The sequence below is a fragment of the Neoarius graeffei genome, chromosome 22, assembly GCF_027579695.1.
Source record: "Neoarius graeffei isolate fNeoGra1 chromosome 22, fNeoGra1.pri, whole genome shotgun sequence".
NCBI classification, from domain to species: domain Eukaryota; kingdom Metazoa; phylum Chordata; class Actinopteri; order Siluriformes; family Ariidae; genus Neoarius; species Neoarius graeffei.
In genome coordinates this window covers 59,358,231-59,377,874 of record NC_083590.1, presented here as the reverse complement: position 1 = coordinate 59,377,874, position 19,644 = coordinate 59,358,231, and the positions used below count along the sequence as shown (strand labels likewise).

At 40.2% G+C, this 19,644-nt stretch overlaps 1 protein-coding gene across 8 annotated transcripts in view; it reads left to right on the top strand.

Moving 5' to 3' along the window:
* Positions 1–734: 734 nt before the first annotated feature.
* Positions 735–19,644, top strand: part of LOC132870986 (zinc finger protein 883-like) — a 46,141-nt gene continuing 27,231 nt past the window's right edge. Inside the window, exons 1-4 of one of the 8 annotated variants that reach the window (XM_060905064.1) lie at positions 9,356–9,443; positions 10,079–10,287; positions 10,441–12,966; positions 17,591–17,862. In XM_060905064.1, coding sequence (XP_060761047.1) covers positions 12,825–12,966; positions 17,591–17,862 — 414 coding nt within the window. In that variant the 5' untranslated portion in view covers positions 9,356–9,443; positions 10,079–10,287; positions 10,441–12,824. Of the gene's footprint in view, positions 828–9,271; positions 10,288–10,440; positions 12,967–17,590; positions 17,863–19,644 lie in introns of those variants that run through there. The other 7 variants (XM_060905066.1, XM_060905062.1, XM_060905061.1 and 4 more) reach the window with 7 other exon arrangements.

The window sequence follows — 19,644 nt, the reverse complement described above, 5'->3', positions numbered from 1 at the left end:
TTATTATTTATCTTATTACATTGAAAAGGTATTAAGAGATTTTGTTGAAGCTGGATTTTCTAACACAGGTCATATTTAGAACATTATTTATTTATTTGAAAAGAGAGCTATCCTTTTGTTACAGATGTTATTTTATTTTGTTACAGAAGTTATTTTTGTACCATTGAGGCATAATAAAGCATGTTCATTAACCTCTGAGAAGCCTGTCTGAATTTTTGTCGTGAGGCTGGGCCGAGTGTCTTCTTTTTTGGAAATCAAAATATAGTCACCCTACCGCACAGTCCAAAGAGGTTTGGTGTGAATGTGATCGTGAATGGTTGTTTGTGTTAGCCCTGCGATGACCTGGTGACTTGTCTAGGGTGTATGGGTGTCTCGCCCATAATCAGCTGGGATAGGCTCCAGCGTGCCTGCAACCCTGTAGAACAGGATAAGCAGCGACAGATAATGGATGGATGCATCATACGCACCAGTTCCACTGGAAGCAAACCAGTCCCAGAGAATTTTAGCTTCTGGCAGCAAAAAAAAAAGAAAAGAAAAGGCAGCACAGACATGTTCAGAACAGCCAAATGGGTCCAGGCATGTAACATTACACTTTTTAAAATGACGTTATAATTGTTATTAGTAGAAGTGTGTGAGGGTTGGGTTGGGATAGGCGTCCTCCACCCTGAAACTCCACTCCAGTCCAGGTGGTGGCGGTGACGCGTCCAGTAGCTGCTTCTCCAACCGCCAGTAAACACTGGAGAAGAAAAAGCTGATGCTCGTCTGAACCGCTTTATAAAAATAAAAGCAGATTATTGTGTCTGGCTCTGAGGATTTAAACCCCTGAGGTAAGTTAAACTGAAGGTGTGCGGTCGAATCCCAAATACATGTCCACTTTACTGTTTTAGTGAACTACGGTCAGTCTGAAAAAATGCCGTGTGCACTCTAGATAGTGCACTATTTATCCACTCAGGAGAGAGTTGTAGTTTGGCTAACCTTTTTCTGATGTGGAAGTTTCAAAATTCTATATTTTATTCAGAATAGAACATAGATGATGTATCAAATGTTTAAACTGAGAAAATGTATCATTTCAAGAGAAAAATTAGGTGATTTTTAAATTTCATGACAACACATCTCAAAAAAGTTGGGACAATGCCATGTTTCCGACTGTGAGACATCCCCTTTTCTCTTTACAACAGTCTGTAAACGTCTGGGGACTGAGGTGACAAGCTTCTCAAGTTTAGGGATAGGAATGTTAACCCATTCTTGTCTAATGTAGGATTCTAGTTGCTCAACTGTCTTAGGTCTCTTTTGTCGTATCTTCCATTTTATGATGTGCCAAATGTTTTCTATGGGTGAAAGATCTGGACTGCAGGCTGGCCAGTTCAGTACCCGGACCCTTCTTCTACACAGCCATGATGCTGTAATTGATGCAGTATGTGGTTTGGCATTGTCATGTTGGAAAATGCAAGGTCTTCCCTGAAAGAGACATCGTCTGGTTGGGAGCATATGTTGCTCTAGAACCTGGATATACCTTTCAGCATTGATGGTGTCTTTCCAGATGTGTAAGCTGCCCATGCCACACGCACTAATGCAACCCCATACCATCAGAGATGAGCAATTCCATCGTTACGGACATGACACTTGAACTCAACATGGCAACAAATGACCCAGTGCATGTTTTATTGTCTCCCAGTATTTAAACAGGTGTTGCATATTTTAAGGCTGTACCATACTGGAGAAGTGATAGAACAAGAACAATTCCCATAGTACATCTAGGGCATGCCATAAAATGCCAATAAAAGATGCGTTATGGATGTGACAGAAAAAGTATCACTTTTCTTGGGTGACTGTACATTTTTATCAAACTCTGTGAAATTGTAAACCTAATGTCGAAATGGAGATATCCATTTGATAGAGGGGTCCAAGGTGAATATTAAAAAATCTTTGTTTAAAATATTTTGTATTTCATGCAGAGTTTCAGAAGGAAAAGTCAGCGTTATGGATGTGACGAAATTCCGTTATGGATGTGACGCGTCTGAAATAGACATGGCATATGTTTAGAAAATCAGCAATTTAACCACCATAACCCTTTGAAAAACTCTCTAAATATCAGCTAAAACTATCAAAGTTCTTAAATAATATTTAGGATGGCTATTGTTTTGCTGTTTTGTGGATTTTAGCATACATTTTTGTGCCTTGTGGCAATAATATAGAATTGTACATGATCAAAGTTATTAGTGTCATTAGCTAAAGTAGTGAAGGCGAAGGGAACAATTCTTGTGACAAATTGGTTCAACTTATTCACATCTGTAAAATACAGGCCTAGGTGATATCTCTGGGAGTGGTTTTGATGTATTACATGTTGCTTTGTTTTTGCATGGTGAGGTTGACATTTACATGGAATTGCCCAGATGCAGGCTTCTGAACTGAGCGCTGATGACAACTTGGGTTGTCCTTCTCCTCTTTAGTCCGAATGACACGGCGTCCCTGATTTCCATAAAGAACTTCAAATTTTGATTCATCTGACCACAGAACAGTTTTCCACTTTGCCACAGTCCATTTTAAATGAGCCTTGGCCCAGAGAAGACGTCTGCGCTTCTGGATCATGTTTAGACACGGCTTCTTCTTTGAACTATAGAGTTTTAGCTGGCAACGGCGGATGGCACGGTGAATTGTGTTCACAGATAATGTTCTCTGGAAATATTCCTGAGCCCATTTTGTGATTTCCAATACAGAAGCATGCCTGTATGTGATGCAGTGCCGTCTAAGAGCCCGAAGATCACGGGCACCCAGTATGGTTTTCCGGCCTTGACCCTTACGCACAGAGATTCTTCCAGATTCTTTGAATCTTTTGATGATGTTATGCACTGTAGATGATATGTTCAAACTCTTTGCAATTTTACACTGTCGAACTCCTTTCTGATATTGCTCCACTATTTGTTGGCGCAGAATTAGGGGGATTGGTGATCCTCTTCCCATCTTTACTTCTGAGAGCCGCTGCCACTCTAAGATGCTCTTTTTATACCCAGTCATGTTAATGACCTATTGCCAATTGACCTAATGAGTTGCAATTTGGTCCTCCAGCTGTTCCTTTTTTGTACCTTTAACTTTTCCAGCCTCTTATTGCCCCTGTCCCAACTTTTTTGAGACGTGTTGCTGTCATGAAATTTCAAATGAGCCAATATTTGGCATGAAATTTCAAAATGTCTCACTTTCGACGTTTGATATGTTGTCTATGTTCTATTGTGAATACAATATCAGTTTTTGAGATTTGTAAATTATTGCATTCCGTTTTTATTTACAATTTGTACTTTGTCCCAACTTTTTTGGAATCGGGGTTGTAGGATGAGGTGGTATATTTGCAGAGCCCCGTCCCTATCCATTCGCCTCACCTCATAGTTGACGTCCCTGACTTGCCGTGTGATCTCGAAGGACTCTTGCCACTTGGTGACAAATTTGGAGCTTGACATGGGCAATAATACGAGTACTTCATCTCCTGGTATGAACTCTCTAAGGCTTGCGTCCCTGTCGTACAGCTGGGCTTGTCGTTCTCGTGCCTGCCGGAAATTCTCCTGGGTTAAGTATGTGAGGGTGTGGAGCTTTGTGTGTAGGTCGAGAAGAGCAATTCCAGCGTTATGGACATGACACTTGAACTCAAAATGGCAACAAATGACCCAGTGCATGTTTTATTGTCTCCCAGTATTTAAACAGGTGTTGCATATTTTAAGGCTGTACCATACTGGAGAAGTGATAGAACAAGAACAATTCCCATAGTACATCTAGGGCATGCCATAAAATGCCAATAAAAGATGCGTTATGGATGTGACAGAAAAAGTATCACTTTTCTTGGGTGACTGTACATTTTTATCAAACTCTGTGAAATTGTAAACCTAATGTCGAAATGGAGATATCCATTTGATAGAGGGGTTCAAGGTGAATATTAAAAAATCTTTGTTTAAAATATTTTGTATTTCATGCAGAGTTTCGGAAGGAAAAGTCAGCGTTATGGATGTGACGAAATTCCGTTATGGATGTGACGTGTCTGAAATAGACATGGCATACGTTTAGAAAATCAGCAATTTAACCACCATAACCCTTTGAAAAACTCTCTAAATATCAGCTAAAACTATCAGAGTTCTTAAATAATATTTAGGATGGCTATTGTTTTGCTGTTTTGTGGATTTTAGCATACATTTCTGTGGCTTGTGGCAATAATATAGAATTGTACATGATCAAAGTTGATTTTAGCTTGGGTTTTACATTATAAGAAAGAAAGACTGACAGTGACATATTAGGTGATCAAAATATTTATTTATGTATGTATTTATTTGTTTATTACCTAGGTGATATCTCTGGGAGTGGTTTTGATGTATTACATGTTGCTTTATTTTTGCATGGTGAGGTTGACATTTACATGGAATTGCCCAGAACATATTGGATTTTGTTCTTACTAGGTGAAGGTGCCTCCTTCCTATTTTCCCACAGCATGTTCCAAAATGCCATGCAGCTTTCGCCCATATAATAATTCAAATTGTGAAAATCCCGTGGAGGCTTTTGGGACCTCTCATACTGCAAATAACAGGGGCTCAGGCCATTTATTTCAATTATGTGTATGTTCACTTACAAATTTCTGAATAAATTTAAGTGTCTGATTAAATCATTCCACTAAGCCACCTGTTTGTGGGTGATAGATGCTGGTTCAGATAGATTTAATTCCCAATAATTCATACAGTTCACGCAGTGTGTGTGTGTGTGATATAAACGTAGTACTTGGTCCGTCAGAATTTCTGATTCAGAAAGCGGCACTGCTTCCAGATATATCATGTTGCTTGCATAGTCCACCAGAACTAAAATAAAGCAATATTCTCATGCTAACCGATCTAAGCTTAGATTACTTGTGACTTATGTGTGGTATTGACCAAGTTAGGGGGACGTTATTTCACTCTTTTGTGTACTCTAGTGCATAAGGAATGACAATAAATGAATCTTGAATCTAATGGCCCGACGAGATCCGTACCAATTCTCTCAAAGGGAGTTTCAATTGGAGGGAGTGGGCATAAAGGCGCTTTTGAAGTGGCCGTGGGATTTACTAATTGGCATTTGCGGCACGCCGCACACCACCGGCGGACATCCCTGTGGATCCCTGGCTAATAGAATAGCCATTATTCGGGCTAGTGTTTTATCCTGTCCTAAGTGTCTAGTCATGGGATTAAAGTGAGCTGCATGGAACACGAGTTCCCTACGGCTCTTGGGGTTAACAACTGTGTTAACTGCTCACCGGTTTGAGTGTCCTGCATTACTCGATACAGCTTATCATTAATATGAAATACAAGAAGGTGGGTGCTGCATTTGGCTGGAGAGTTTGACCTTCAATTACTCTCACTTGGTTAAACGCATAATGCAGAGTCTCGTCTTGTGACTGCTCTAACAGGAAGTCCTCGAGGGAATCCCCGAGAGAGGGAGGAGAGGCGAGCTGTGCCTCACTCCTCGCATCACCCTGATGTGGTGCTAACGTAGATGGCTCTGTGACTGCTTTCCCAGTCAATGCCACACTGGGATCTCTTCCCCCACCGTGACATATTATCGCAGGGCCCACCCCTTACTATATGCTTCATTAATTCCCTAAACCCCAGCCAATCAGTTACAAGGATCAGCGGGTGGGTAAGACGTGGGTTAACCGCTGTCTTTATGCTATGCTTTTCTCCCCAAAATAGAATTTGGACAGATACTAGAGGATAATTGTGAACATCCCCTTGCACACACAAAATCTTCACCGCTTGTGCGCTCCCCAATACCTCACCTTGCATCAGGCTTTGGTGAATTGAGGTCTGATTACAGCCGGCATCCACCACCAAGTGATACATATCCCCTTGAACACTTACTGGTATTTGATACATTTCGGCCCGATCAGGGGCGGTCTCTGGTATTTCGGGGATCCGGACCACAGCTCCCACCTCCATTGCAGAGCACTGACTCTGGAGATGCGCCGGCTCCCTGCAGCACCAGCATACTGGCCCAGGCTTTCCCTCTGCACCGGCATTATGGGCATCACTCACCTGAGGAGGAGAAGACATAGACACGGAAGAGGGAAATGGGAGGACGCCATGGGTGCGACGGGCTGACTGGGGAGGAGCTGGACCCTGCCTCCACAGTGGGGGAATTGGGGGGGGGGGGACGGCTTGCTCCTGCGACACTGGGCAATGACACTGGACCCACTCCACCGTTCCTTCCGGAAGTTGAGCGATAAACTGTTCCAGTGTCACCAGATTGATGATCCTGTCGGCGTCGCAGTTGTCCACTCTCAGCCACCACCAGCAGGTGTCCCAGAGCTGTTGGCCGAATGCAAACGGCTGGCTGACCACCTCCAATGTCAACATCTGGAAGCGCTGGCGATGTTGTTCCCGAGAGCGGCCGACATGCTGCAGGATGGCTCTCTTCAGGTTGACGTATATGGGTCGGCTGTCGGCAGGGAGTCGCTGCACGGTGAGCTGTACCTCGCCAGTCAGTAGTGGAAACAGGCGCACCACACGCTGCTCCACCGGCCACCCCCATGCTTCAGCCGCTGTTGTGTGGGCCCCTCTTCATGAGGGTGATGTGGGGAGGGTCTGCTGTGGTCGAGGCCTCCGCCGACACGAGCAGATCCCAGAACTTCTGGTGATCTTCCTGCTGGGCCAGCATCAAAGCTTCAAAGCGTTGCTCTTGCTCCTTCCGGAGGGCTGTCAGCACTTGATGCTGGTTCTGCTGGGCAGTAGCGAGGGCATGGATGAGGACTCCATGTGGTGGTTCCCTTCTGTACTCCCAGGTTTCAGCACCACTGTAACAGATCCCTGATGTGGGTGGAGTACAGAAGCACAGCAGGCGAGAGATGACATTCACGCACACTTATTTTTTGTGTTGCTTTTCAGCTTTAACGTCCGTTTAGACACACACAGACGTGTGCGCACGCGCACAGTTGTGTTCTGATCTGGGGAGATCCCTTCTCTCTGCTGTCTGCCTCCTTTTCTGTCCTCCACCGTCACTGCAACAAACGCGCACAACATTAATCAACATTGACTTTGCCACTCACCTTCCCTGGTCCTGCCCTCCATTCACAAACTGATACGAGGCCATGCCCCTGCTGCCACAAATGTGTTTTGAAGTTCTTCATACTAACTGTCCAGGTTTTTGTGTTTGTCAAGATATTCATTATAAATAACCATGATGCCTTCTCCTCTGCCAGTTAGATGAGGCTAGTGTATATAATTTGTAACCCGGAGGACTAATTTCATTTAATGCTACAGACTCATTTGGTTTAATCCATGTTTCTGTTAAACACAGTACATTAAACTCCTGATCAGTAATAAGTTCATTAACAGTGCTTCAGGCGTAAGAGAGCTAATATTTAATAGCCCTACCTTTTAGATCAAAGGTGCTGGCAGTGGCTGTATAGTCGGTATGATCCAATTTTATATTTATTACACTGTAAGCCCGGACTTTGTATTTAATTAAATGTTTTAATACAATGTACGTAAAAATTTAAGTTTGATTGCATTACTAAAAAATATTAAGTATATTCTACTAATTTGTACACATAGTCAAAAGTGTTAATAAGTTTAAGTTGAATGGCCTTAAAATTCTAAGTTTTAGTCATGACCACGCCTCTTTTTTAATCTGCGCAGAGTTGTGAAGCCACCATTTTAACTTTCACAGATCAGCAGCAGTTACGTGAGGTTTGGTAAAATTCAGAGTGAGCTTCAGCCAACGTTTCTTCTCTGAACTTAGTATTTTGGATCCTGACTGTCGGTGGGAATGTTTGTTTTAACTTTAAGAGCAGTGGAAATCGCGTGTTTTACAGTTACAGGTGGTATTTTACCAATTTCACGTCATTTTCATCTGTTGGCTAAGTTGCTTTTGTCACTGTGGAGAGCTCTCTGGATTTGGAATGGGACACTTTTGAAGACTTTTTGGATAATGTAAGTACACAGCACAACCATATCATAGGTTTAATCATTATATATTGTACGATTAAGTAGCTAACGTTAGAATTGACGTTCTTCCCCTATTAGCTAAGTGCTCACTAGCTGTTAGCTGCATTGAACACCTGACCGACAGCACAGAAAACGCGCTCTTCCACGGTGCGCAGCACAAGGGAGAAGGAGAGAGAAAGGAAGGCGGCGGTCCGTTGGTGTATCACTGTTTGGATTTATTTGGACATGTTATTTGGTTAAGTAGGTTTTTGGTGTGTCAGTTCATCACTATTGCTTACCTTTTCCATCCTCTCTCTCTCTGCCCTCCTGTCTCTCTCTCCCTCTCTCTCTCTGAAAGTAAATATTTCTGTCAGTGAAAATCTTATATAGTATATGCATATTTTCTCAGTCCTGCCATTAAGAAAGATGAACACCATGCTGTCAGTCTTGTGAATCCAGGATTTGATTGTTTTTTTTTTCTGCTCCTTTTTTTGTAAATGTGCTATCTACAATAAAAGAGAAAAAGAATGTACATTTGTTTTCTTTTTTTGTTCATTAAAGTTAATATTGCTATTTATATTGCATTAAACCAACTTGGCATTTAGTGTAATGAAGTTAATATGTTACATTTAATGATTATACAAAGCAATTGGTTTAGCAAAAGATTTTAAGTTAAATCAACTTGGTATTTAGTGTGTTGTACTTTAAAATAGCAATTCCATTCCCATCAAGCATTTAAGTTTAATTCACTCAAGTTTTGATTATACATTACTTAATTTTTTTTAAGGCAACTGGTTTCCTCAAATTTTTTAAGTAAACTCAACTTATCCGGGCTTACAGTGAAGAGGATATTAAGATTTTAAATATTAAAGCAGTTAAGTGAATTAGACTTATCATATTAAGTTCTGAGCATTCTAGTCTTAAGTAGACTGCACAGTTTTTGTTTAGTTCATTAATTAAGTCGTTCAAGTTGATTGTACTTGACATTCATTTTCTCTACTCTTCATAACTTAAACCACTTAAGGCAATCGCTTTACGAAAGTCGTTTAAGTGTACTCAACTTATCCGGGTTTACAGTGTAGAACAAACTGAGTGTTTCTACTTTTGTACAGCTTGGAGAACAGACACAGTCTCGATATAGTGGAACCTGAGTAATTACTCTCTGCAGCTAGCAGACAGCCAGTTTAGCCTGTTCGTCTGCTCCCTGGCCTTGGCTCTGGATTGTCACAGATTAACTAGGTCTCTTCTGAGACTTTGAGCTATGTTGCAGGAAATGAGAGCAGTACCTTCCCGAGTGGGATGGATACCGTACCGCCCTAACAGATTTGTTGTTTGATCTTTAGCTGTGTGAGGACATGAAAACAGAGACGTCCACGGATGGAGGGACGTCAGAAGTCCACGTGAAGAAAGAGGAGACGCTGGAGCTGAAAATCTACAACCATGGAGACAACCTTGACAACCCACCTGAAGGTCTCTTTGTTAAAGTGGAAGATCCTGACAATAAAGACCATCTCTGTAAGACATCAGGCCACTCTGGTGCTCAGTAACACACTTGCTGTTTATTCTACCCTACACACTATCTGGTGCACTAAAAGTGCAATACAGTACATTTGGGATGTAGCCTCAGTCTCAGATAGTTTAATCCACAAATTGTGACAAGTTGAGGTTTGCTTTGATTGATAAAATATGAACATTCCCTGTGATGACCTGGCGACTTGTCCAGGGTGTACCCCGCCTTTCACCCGTAGTCAGCTGGGATAGGCTCCAGCTTGCCTGCGACCCTGTAGAACAGGATAAAGCGGCTACAGATAATGAGATGAGATGAAGTATGAACTTTGTTTAAAGAGTGTGTAATATTCTAGCAAGGACTGAGAGAAACAAAATTATTTATTTCCTTCCTTAAAATTTATTAATCATTTATAAACCAATGATGTTAACCTGACCAAAAAAATGTATGGAAAATCACACAATGGGTCATGCTGTTATATAAAATTCTGTGCCGGGTGATTTTTATTTTCATATAACAGCACGGCCCAAAGTGTATTATTCCCCTCATACCACAGTGATTTGCTTACGATTACAGTTTTTTATTTATTAATGAATGACACATTGCATGTTGTATTTGTTTCTGTTTACATTTAACGTTACAGAATGTCTGTCATTCTCTCCAGCCACTCCTGTGTTTTATTCTGAGACCAAAAAATGCAGGTTGTTGTATGACTGAGAAACCAGAAAGCACAAACTCTTCTGTCCTGAAGACTCCTCCATCTTGGGAAGCTTACTGACTCATACCTGGGTCTCCTTCCATAAATGTTAATTAAACATGTCCTAGCATCTTCACCACATTAGAAGATTATAGGTTTGTTTATTTTTTTTTCTTCCAATCATTTTTCACTCCAATGCGGTTACCTGCCATCCACCAGCCAGGTCTCCTTAACAGTGTGAGTGAAGGCTAACATGTGCTTCCTCCAAGACATATAAAGGCATCAACCTCCTCTTTTTCCAAATGCAGCTCATGCTACGCCACAGGATAGCAAAACACACCCAGAGGAAAGTGCTATGTGCTCTCTTCCCTACATGCATGAGCTCACAGAAGACCCCAACCGGTTGTGAGTATGCTCCTCAGTATGCCCCGAAATGGGATGTTTAATAAGCACATATGGGTGTGAGAGACAGAAGTCCAAATATCTGTATGCAGATTTAGGGGCGTCACAGTGGCTCAGCTCCAGGGTTCTTGATTCGATTCTAAGCTAGGGTTGCTGTCTGTGTGAAGTTTTGCAAGTTCTCCCGGTCAGTGTAGGTTTCCTCTGGGTCCACTGGTTTCTTCTTCTACTCAAGTGAGTAGGACGCTTCTTTGCTTTGCTCCTGCTTTCTTGATCTTTATTTCTATACTTTACCTTCTCATTTAATTTCCACTATTTTTTCATTTTATTTTTCATCTTTATAAGCTTTTAATTTAATTTTAATTTAATTTCCACTATTTTTTCATTTTATTTTTCATCTTTATAAGATAAGTTAGCTTTTAAAACAAAATGCCAGGAGGCAATAAATCCTGGAGAAAATGCATGGAACTAGAACAGAGGATTTCTATCCTGGAATCAAAGATTGATGCTCTGCCAAAGACGGATGAATTAAAAGCGATATCTCAGGAAAGGAGTACAGAAATAGTGGCTGAGAATGCAGAGATTGCACTCCGACAGACCGACGGCATTGCAGATTGAGTGGATGAATTCATCGATCAAGCTGGGCAAAATGTGAGTACAGAAAACTGGCACATGATGGGTGGCAAGCCCAAAAATAAAAACGGAAGAGTAATTACCTCAACACCAGCTCGTTCTACAAATTACAATAGGATTTACAATCCTATGGAAAATCCACAGCCCATAAGGCTTCAGAACAAATTTGAATGCCTCAGGGATGTGGAAGAGGATGTTTCAAGCGGACAAACACATCGTAAAAAGAGATCGCACCAAGATCGAAGAGCTGTGGGAAGAGGCAAAAAGCAGCTCGTAACACCACCTGATCCCACAACCCTTGTTCTTGGTGATTCCACTGTAAGACATTTAAAAGGTCATGGGATGATTATTTGCTGCCTTCCAAATGCATCCATCTCTGACACCAAAGACAGCATTTTGAAGCTCATGTCCGAGCATAAAACTATCAAATGTATTGTTGTGCATGTGGGAGCAAATGATGTTTTCAGAGAACAGCTGTTTGTCCAAGATGATTTCAGAAAACTTTTTTCTGATCTCTATAAGACTGGAATACAATCTTTTATCAGTGGCCCACTCCCAGCGAGAGGAAGCTTTGCATTTTCTTGACTCTTCAGTCTTAACACCTGGCTTGGAAAAACTTGTTTTTCATTTGGTATGAACTTGATAGACAATTTTAACCTTTTCTGGAATCGCAGAGAATTCTTCAAGCCAAATAGCACTGAATTCAGCTGGATTGAGGCCAAAGTCTTAGTAGACCATTACAGACTTGCAATCTTTTCTCAGCCAGCATTGAGGAAAACAGTTAAGATGTCGCAGACTGACATAGTTACAAAAAACAATACCTCTGCAAAGCCAAAACAATCATCTTTGCAAGTCATCATCAAGGACACAGACATCTGACCTGCCAGACTGCCAAGATTCAAAGACAGACTGCCAAAAATCAGAGACAAACTGCCATACAAAGAACTCACCAATTTCTCGCTCTTCTGACTTCACTGCACCATCTCCGTCTCCCACCCGCATGGATTTCCCTAATAGTATGCAAAGATTGCTCCCAATGGCTGCACTCTCTTTTTCCAGCCCAAATCTGTCGCGACAAGCAGTGTACCCAGTTCATCAAAACTGTGTTCGCCCAGGACTTTCAGCTGGCTACAAATCTTTTTCACCATCTAAAAGATACATGTCATCTCCAATCCTTTCACCCTCAAACCAAATGGAACATTTAAAAAGTCTTGTTTGATGTACTCTGGGTCCCTGCAAATCATACCTGTCAACCCTCCCGTTTTTCCCGGGAAATCCCTTATTTTGACTTATTTCCCACTGTCTTCCTGTTTTTTTTTTTATTTTCCCGAAAATATCCCGTATTTTCACATTATATAAAAGTCTCGTATTTTCACAATATAAAAAAGTCGGTAGGTCCATAATTCATGACGCGCCTCTGACAGGAGTTTACAGCAGGAAGTCGGGCCATGAATTCACGTCCCTGCCCTCTCAGGCATCAGTAATTACAGAACTATGTCCAGAGGCGAGGCTGAACAAGTGATTAGGTCCAGTGTTGCCAGATTGGGCGGTTTCCCACCCAAGTTGGGCGGTTTCAAGTGCATTTTGGCAGGTTTTGAACATATTTTGGGCTGGAAAACGTCAGCAGCATCTGGCAACACTGATTAGGTCTGAGGTGAAGATGGCGATGCTAATAGCTAAGAAAAACATTAGCCTCTCTTTCTTTGATGATTTCAACAAGTGCGTGGCTGGAATGTTCCCAGGCTCTTCCATCGCAAAGAAATTTTCCATGGGGAAAACGAAAGCCTCCCAAATAATCAAAGGTAAGCTACACATGTTTACATTAAGTATGTCCTGGCTAAGACCTCATAAATAGCCTAGTGTAAACTAATTGGTGTATTAACTGTTTTATCCACTCATTGTCTATTTTATTTTCTATCTGAAACTTACCCATTTTAAATCACTCTTGGTTTAATATCTTATATTACTCTTTATCTCTTTATTACTCTATCTATCTATCTATCTATCTATCTATCTATCTATCTATCTATCTATCTATCTATCTAGTGTTCCGAGGCCATGACTATGGTAAAACCATAATAAATTGCAATGGAATTTAATTTATTGACTGGTTATATAATGACCTTTTCTTATTTTAACATAAGATACGTATTTTACCCCTTAATTTGGGAAATAACTGGTACCACTGAAAGCAAATAAAAATAAATGTATAGTTTATTCACAAATGCACTCTATAAACCATAAGCATATTGAGTTTGGGTCTTGGCTATCACCAACATGCACCAGAGTACAGGAAATCACAAATACTAGATAGAAAATTGCCCCCCATTCAACTACACACCCACTTTTGGTGAAGGGTATGACTTTCCAAAATTTTCCCTTATTTTGAGTTAAAAATCTGAGAAATATCTCTTTTTTTCAAACCTCAAAGTTGACAGGTATGCTGCAAATGGGTGTAGTTTTGAAAACCAGCTGGGACCCAATATGCCTATGCCATTCTCTATTCCTGTGTTGATAAGAAATAGAAAACATAGAGCACATTTAACCCAGGGGGTAAACCAATCTAATCTCCTTCCTGTTTTAAAACAACATCAGAGTGCCCAAGCAGATATTACTTCTAGACTTTCTGTAAAGCTAGCTCTTCTGAACGTTAGATCACTTTCAAACAAGTCATTTTTAATTAATGATCTTATCTGCAAACACAATCTTGATTTTTTGCTTCTAACTGAAACTTGGCTGGATCAAGCAAATAGTGCTACCACCCTTATTGAAGCAGCTCCCCCAAATTTTAATTTTTTGAATGTTACCCAACAAGGGAAAGGTGGAGGGATCGCAAATATATTCAGAGTCTCTTTTCAATGTAAACAATCCTCACTTGGTGAGTTTACATCCTTTGAACACTTATGTGCACTTGTTACATGCTCTCCTAACATTATTATTATTATTATTATTATTATTATTATTATTATTAACTATTTATAGGCCTCCGAGACATTCAGCCAAAGTCTTTCTTGAAGAGTTTGGTGAACTGTTGTCAGTCATTTGCTTAGAGTTTGATTGTCTTATTATATCTGGGGATTTTAACTTGCATGTAGATAATACTGAAAACACTTATGCCAAAGAACTACTTGCACTTATTGACAACTTCAACCTAGTACAACATGTACAGGGGCCGACCCACTCTCGTGGTCATACCCTTGACCTCGTCATCACAAAGGGTCTTACTGTTTCTACTACTGTTGTTGACCTGGCCTTATCCGATCATTTCTGTGTTTTCTCTGATGTTTCTATGTCTCCTCACATTCAGAACAGCTCAACGACTATGGGTAGGAGAGTCATAAAAGACAACACATGTGCTCTCTTTGAGCAAGCTCTCTCTCGGATCTCAACCAAAATGTCAGACTCTGTAGATGATTTACTGGAAATTTTTAATTTAAATATGACCCAAATTATGGATGATATTGCTCCATTCAAAATCAAAAGGGTCAATGATAAGCAGAAAGCACCATGGAAGCAGTACCCGGCTGTTAAACTGCTAAAGAGAGAATGTAGAAAGACTGAAAGAAAATGGCGCAAATCTAAACTTCACATCCATTATCAAATCCATAAAGAGATGCTTTGTAATTATAATTATGAAGTTCGTAAAGCAAGACAGTCTTTCTTCTCCAACATCAACAACAGGAATATGAACAATGCCCGTGTGCTATTTTCAACAGTAGAGAAGCTAACTAATCCCCCACCACAATTAGCACCTGAACTTCTCTCAGTTAATAAATGCAATGAGTTTGCATCCTTCTTCAAAGGTAAAATTGATAAAATACAGCAGAATATTGCTCATAATATATCTCAGTTGCAAAAAATTGAAAAACTGCAATCACCAATGACACAGATAGATAACTTTAACACAATGTCAGAATTTTGTTTAATTGATCATGAGACTCTTGAAAAAACTGTACAAAATCTCAGTTCCTCAACATCTGAATTGGACATTCTGCCCACCAACTTTCTTAAGTCTGTTCTTTATCTTATAATTACAGATGTGCTTCAAATTATAAATACATCCCTAGAGACTGGCATTGTTCCTGTGTCCCTGAAAAAAGCTGTTGTAAAGCCCCTACTTAAAAAAAAAATAATAATCTGGATCCTTCAGTATTAAATAACTACAGGCCAATATCAAATTTACCATTCATCGGGAAAATCCTTGAAAAAATTGTCTTCAATCAATTAACTGCCTTCTTGATATCAAACAGCCGTTTTGATAATTTTCAGTCAGGATTTCGTGCCAATCATAGCACTGAAACAGCACTGATTAAAGTTATAAATGACATACGTCTTAATACTGATGCAGGCAAAACATCGGTCCTGGTATTACTGGACCTCAGTGCAGCTTTTGATACTGTTGATCACAACATACTGCTATATCGACTTGAACACTGGGTTGGGTTGACTGGTAAAGTTATCAATTGGTTAAATTCATACTTAAAAGATAGAAGCTTCTTTGTTACCATGGGAAATTGTTCCTCAACGTCAATGTCCTTGACCTGTGGTGTCCCCCAGGGGTCAATTCTTGGACCATTACTATTCAACCTTTATATGCTCCCACTTGGGCAAATTATCAATAACAATTCAATTTTGTATTACTGCTATGCAGATGACACCCAAATTTATTTTGCTTTATCACCTAATGATTATGCCCCCCTTGAATGTCTCTACCAGTGTATCGATCAAATCAACAACTGGATGTCACAAAATTTTCTTCAGCTGAACACAGATAAAACAGAAGTAATTCTATTTGGAAAAAAAGATGAAAGACTCAGGATTACCACTATTCTTGACACAAAAGGGATTAAAACTAAAGAAATGGTTAAAAATCTTGGTGTTTTCATTGACAGCGAGCTAAACTTTGACAGTCACATGAAAGCAATCACTAAAATGGCATTTTATCACCTAAAAAACATTTCCAAACTAAGAGGACTTATGTCAAAAAATGATCTGGAAAAACTGATACATGCCTTCATCTCTAGTAGGGTTGATTACTGCAATGGCCTTTTCACAGGCCTGCCAAAAAAGACCATCAAACGACTTCAGCTGGTTCAAAATGCAGCAGCTAGGGTTCTCACACGAACAAAAAGAACAGAGCACATTACTCCAATTCTAAGGTCCCTTCTAAGGTCACTGGCTTCCAGTAAGCTACAGAATTGACTTTAAAGCATTGCTGCTGGTGTACAAATCTCTAAATGGTACAGGGCCCAATTACCTCTCTGATATGTTGCAGCGGCCTAACTCAATCGGATCTACCAGATCGCAGCAGCAAAATTTACTATTAAAACCTGTTGTTAAAACAAAGTGTGGTGAAGCAGCTTTTAGCTACTATGCAGTGCAGCTATGGAACCAACTGCCAGAGGACATCAAAAATGCTCCTGCTGTTGGCAGCTTCAAATCTAGGTTAAAGACCAAGCTGTTTTCAGATGCTTTCTGTTAAATAATTAATATTGTCCTCTTTACATGTTTTATAATCTTTACTTTTACAGTCTCTGCATGTTTCAAATTTTACTTAACTTTTATTCTATTTTATTCTGCTGGTTTTTTTCCCCCCTATTTGAACTTATACTTCATTTTATTATTTTATTTCTACTATTGTTTAATTCTTATTATATTTCTTCCCATTTATTTTATGTAATTTTATTCTCTATTGTTTACTGTTTTGCTTTTACTTCTGTAAAGCACATTGAACTGCCACTGTGTATGAAATGTGCTATATAAATAAACTTGCCTTGCCTTCAGCAAATTGGTTATGCTTAAATTGCCACTAGGTGTGAATTTTCTATATTTCTGGGTTCACAAACTTTCAAGCACCACTGTAGCTGCACAAAGTTTGTGTAAATTAAATATGAATATATGGCGTTGGAAAAATGCCTAGATCTAGGAATGCCGGAATTGTCAGTAAGCTCAAATAGAGATATGCGTTGGACTATTTATTTACTTACTTGCTTACTGTGTGGACAGTTAGTTTTGTTTGTACCTGCATGTGATTTCATAACAAATTTGGGATATTCTGTTTCCCAAAAGATAAGCAAACAAGTAGCCAAATTTAAAATGACCCTGACCAGGCAGGTCCTAAGAATGCTGTTAATACATCACCCAGTGCCACACTCTTGTGTTAATGAACATTGTTTTATTTTGCCCTGCAAGCTTCATATCTGACCACTTGTTTATTCCCACAAGGAAGTTAAAAAAAATCATACTCGTGTCCTGTGAGATCTCAGTCCTGATGGACACCTCTAGTCTCAACCAGATGCTCAGTGAATCTTACTGGCAACCTTTCTTAGAATAATCTTTATACAGTACTAATGTACCATATATGGTATTAGATATACACACAGATTGCACGCATATTTCTTCCTGTTGTGTTTTCTCTACTCCCAGACTGCGAAGTTTGCAAATCCTTCTTCCTCAACAAATGTGAGGTTCATGGACCACCTGTCTTCATCCCAGATACTCCTGTTCCCATGGGAGTCCCTGACCGAGCCAGACAAACTCTTCCTCCTGGGCTAGAAATCCAGAAGTCCAGTATTCCTGATGCAGGCCTGGGAGTGTTTAATAAGGGGGAGACTATTCCAGTAGGTGCACACTTCGGACCCTACCAGGGAGAGCTGGTGAACAGGGAGGAAGCCAGGAACAGTGGAGAGTCCTCAGTGGTGAGTTTGTCATCAATTGATTGCATATTTTTAAGTAACAAAATATGATGACTAGATAATGATGATGGCTCCAATTAATATCAATTGCTTCTTGCTAATGATATGTGGAGTAGTGGTATAAATCACAAGTTTGATCACAATGCGATCCTACATCGATTCTTGTAGCCAGTATGGTGGAAATTGACCTGTTAATAATAAAAACGCTAGTAACACCTGAATAATGCTCAAGCAAATAGTTCTTTATTGTATAATTTAATGAAAGTCCCATAAAATCACAAGTCCAGGTAATCACTAACATGGGTCCTCCCATAACAACTTCTAAGCATGGTCAGCTTCCTGTCTTACCCAAGATATTATTCATTATCATAGTTTCCATCAACATTCCATCATAGTCTGTTTTCCCAAATGCAGCTGAGAAAAACTGTACGAAGTTTTCCTTGACTCTGCCGCATCCACCACAACACAGTAGCTTCTTCTAAAGGCCTCTGCATGCTCGTGCGACAAGGCTTTCGCAGATAGCTTTTCGCAGACAGTTGTAATTTATTGTTGAGCGGGGATAACAGGCGTGCGCGATGTTATTCACCGGCACAACGCAAGGGGGCACGAAGTCGCTAGGAGTAGTTGGTGGGTGTGGTTAGTGGAGTGTTTATCCTCCGGTTACTTATAATGACTAGAACTTTTTTTTTATAATGACTAGAACTGGAGTCGTATGTACGTACTTCCTCAATCAACCGCTCTTCATGCTGCTCCATCTTCGCTCGTGTTTTTAAAAATGCCGGTCGTGAAAACAAACCAAACCGGGAAAGTAGGGAAGCGGAAGTGCGTGTACAGCGGATGTAGAGTGGACCAATCAGAGCCCTCTTGTCTGCGGCGCTGTCTGCGAGGCTTCTGCGGTGGTCACAATTTTTGGGAGGTGCGCGCAGAGCGTCTGCAAAGGTGGGGGGGCTACGCAGACACTGTCTGCGACGCTATCTGCGAGGACTGGGTTGTCAGCATAAATTGGCCTTTACACACAAAAAAAACAAGGAAGTTATTCATTCACACTTACAGCTTGTTTTTTTTCTAAATGTCGAGGATAAACAGAGAAGCATGACACGACAGGATTTGAACAGATACTGTTAACTATAATTAATACTAAAGTTAATATAAAACTTGCTACCTCACCGATGAGCTGATTATTTTCGATGCCACAGAATTTGCCACGATGCAAGTTGGTTTGATGCTGGGGTCTGCAGTTGGTATGACATTTTACACAATCTGTTTCATTTCCATGAACTCACAAATGCAAACAAAATATACAGGGTTAGTCAAAATTATGTTAACACTAACGGGTTATTTTTCTCCTGCAGATAGACATAAGCCATGGGTGACAGATTAAATGGTACTGTTGCTTGCTGGTTTTCGTGTGTTAAACACGATGGCGAACAGGTTGAGACCATCCTGTAAATCAGGGGTGGGCAATTATTTTTTCCATGGGGCTACATGAGAAACAGAAAATTTTGTGGAGGGCCGGACCAAAAGGCGGAACTAAATTCTGCATAATATTAACTGTATTTCTTTATATAAAGCAGTAAATAACATTGTTTTTATAAGTTGCTAAGACTGGTAAGAGTATGGAAAAAATGAGGTCGCCTTACAAAAAATGTAATTTATTCAATCAAATTTCCCAAAACAATGGTTAACAAAATGTGAACGTTTGTACCTTTTTTTTTTTTTTTTCCCCCCCAAGTCACATTCACCCCAAAACACAATAAAGACATCACAATATTGTCTTTCTACTCC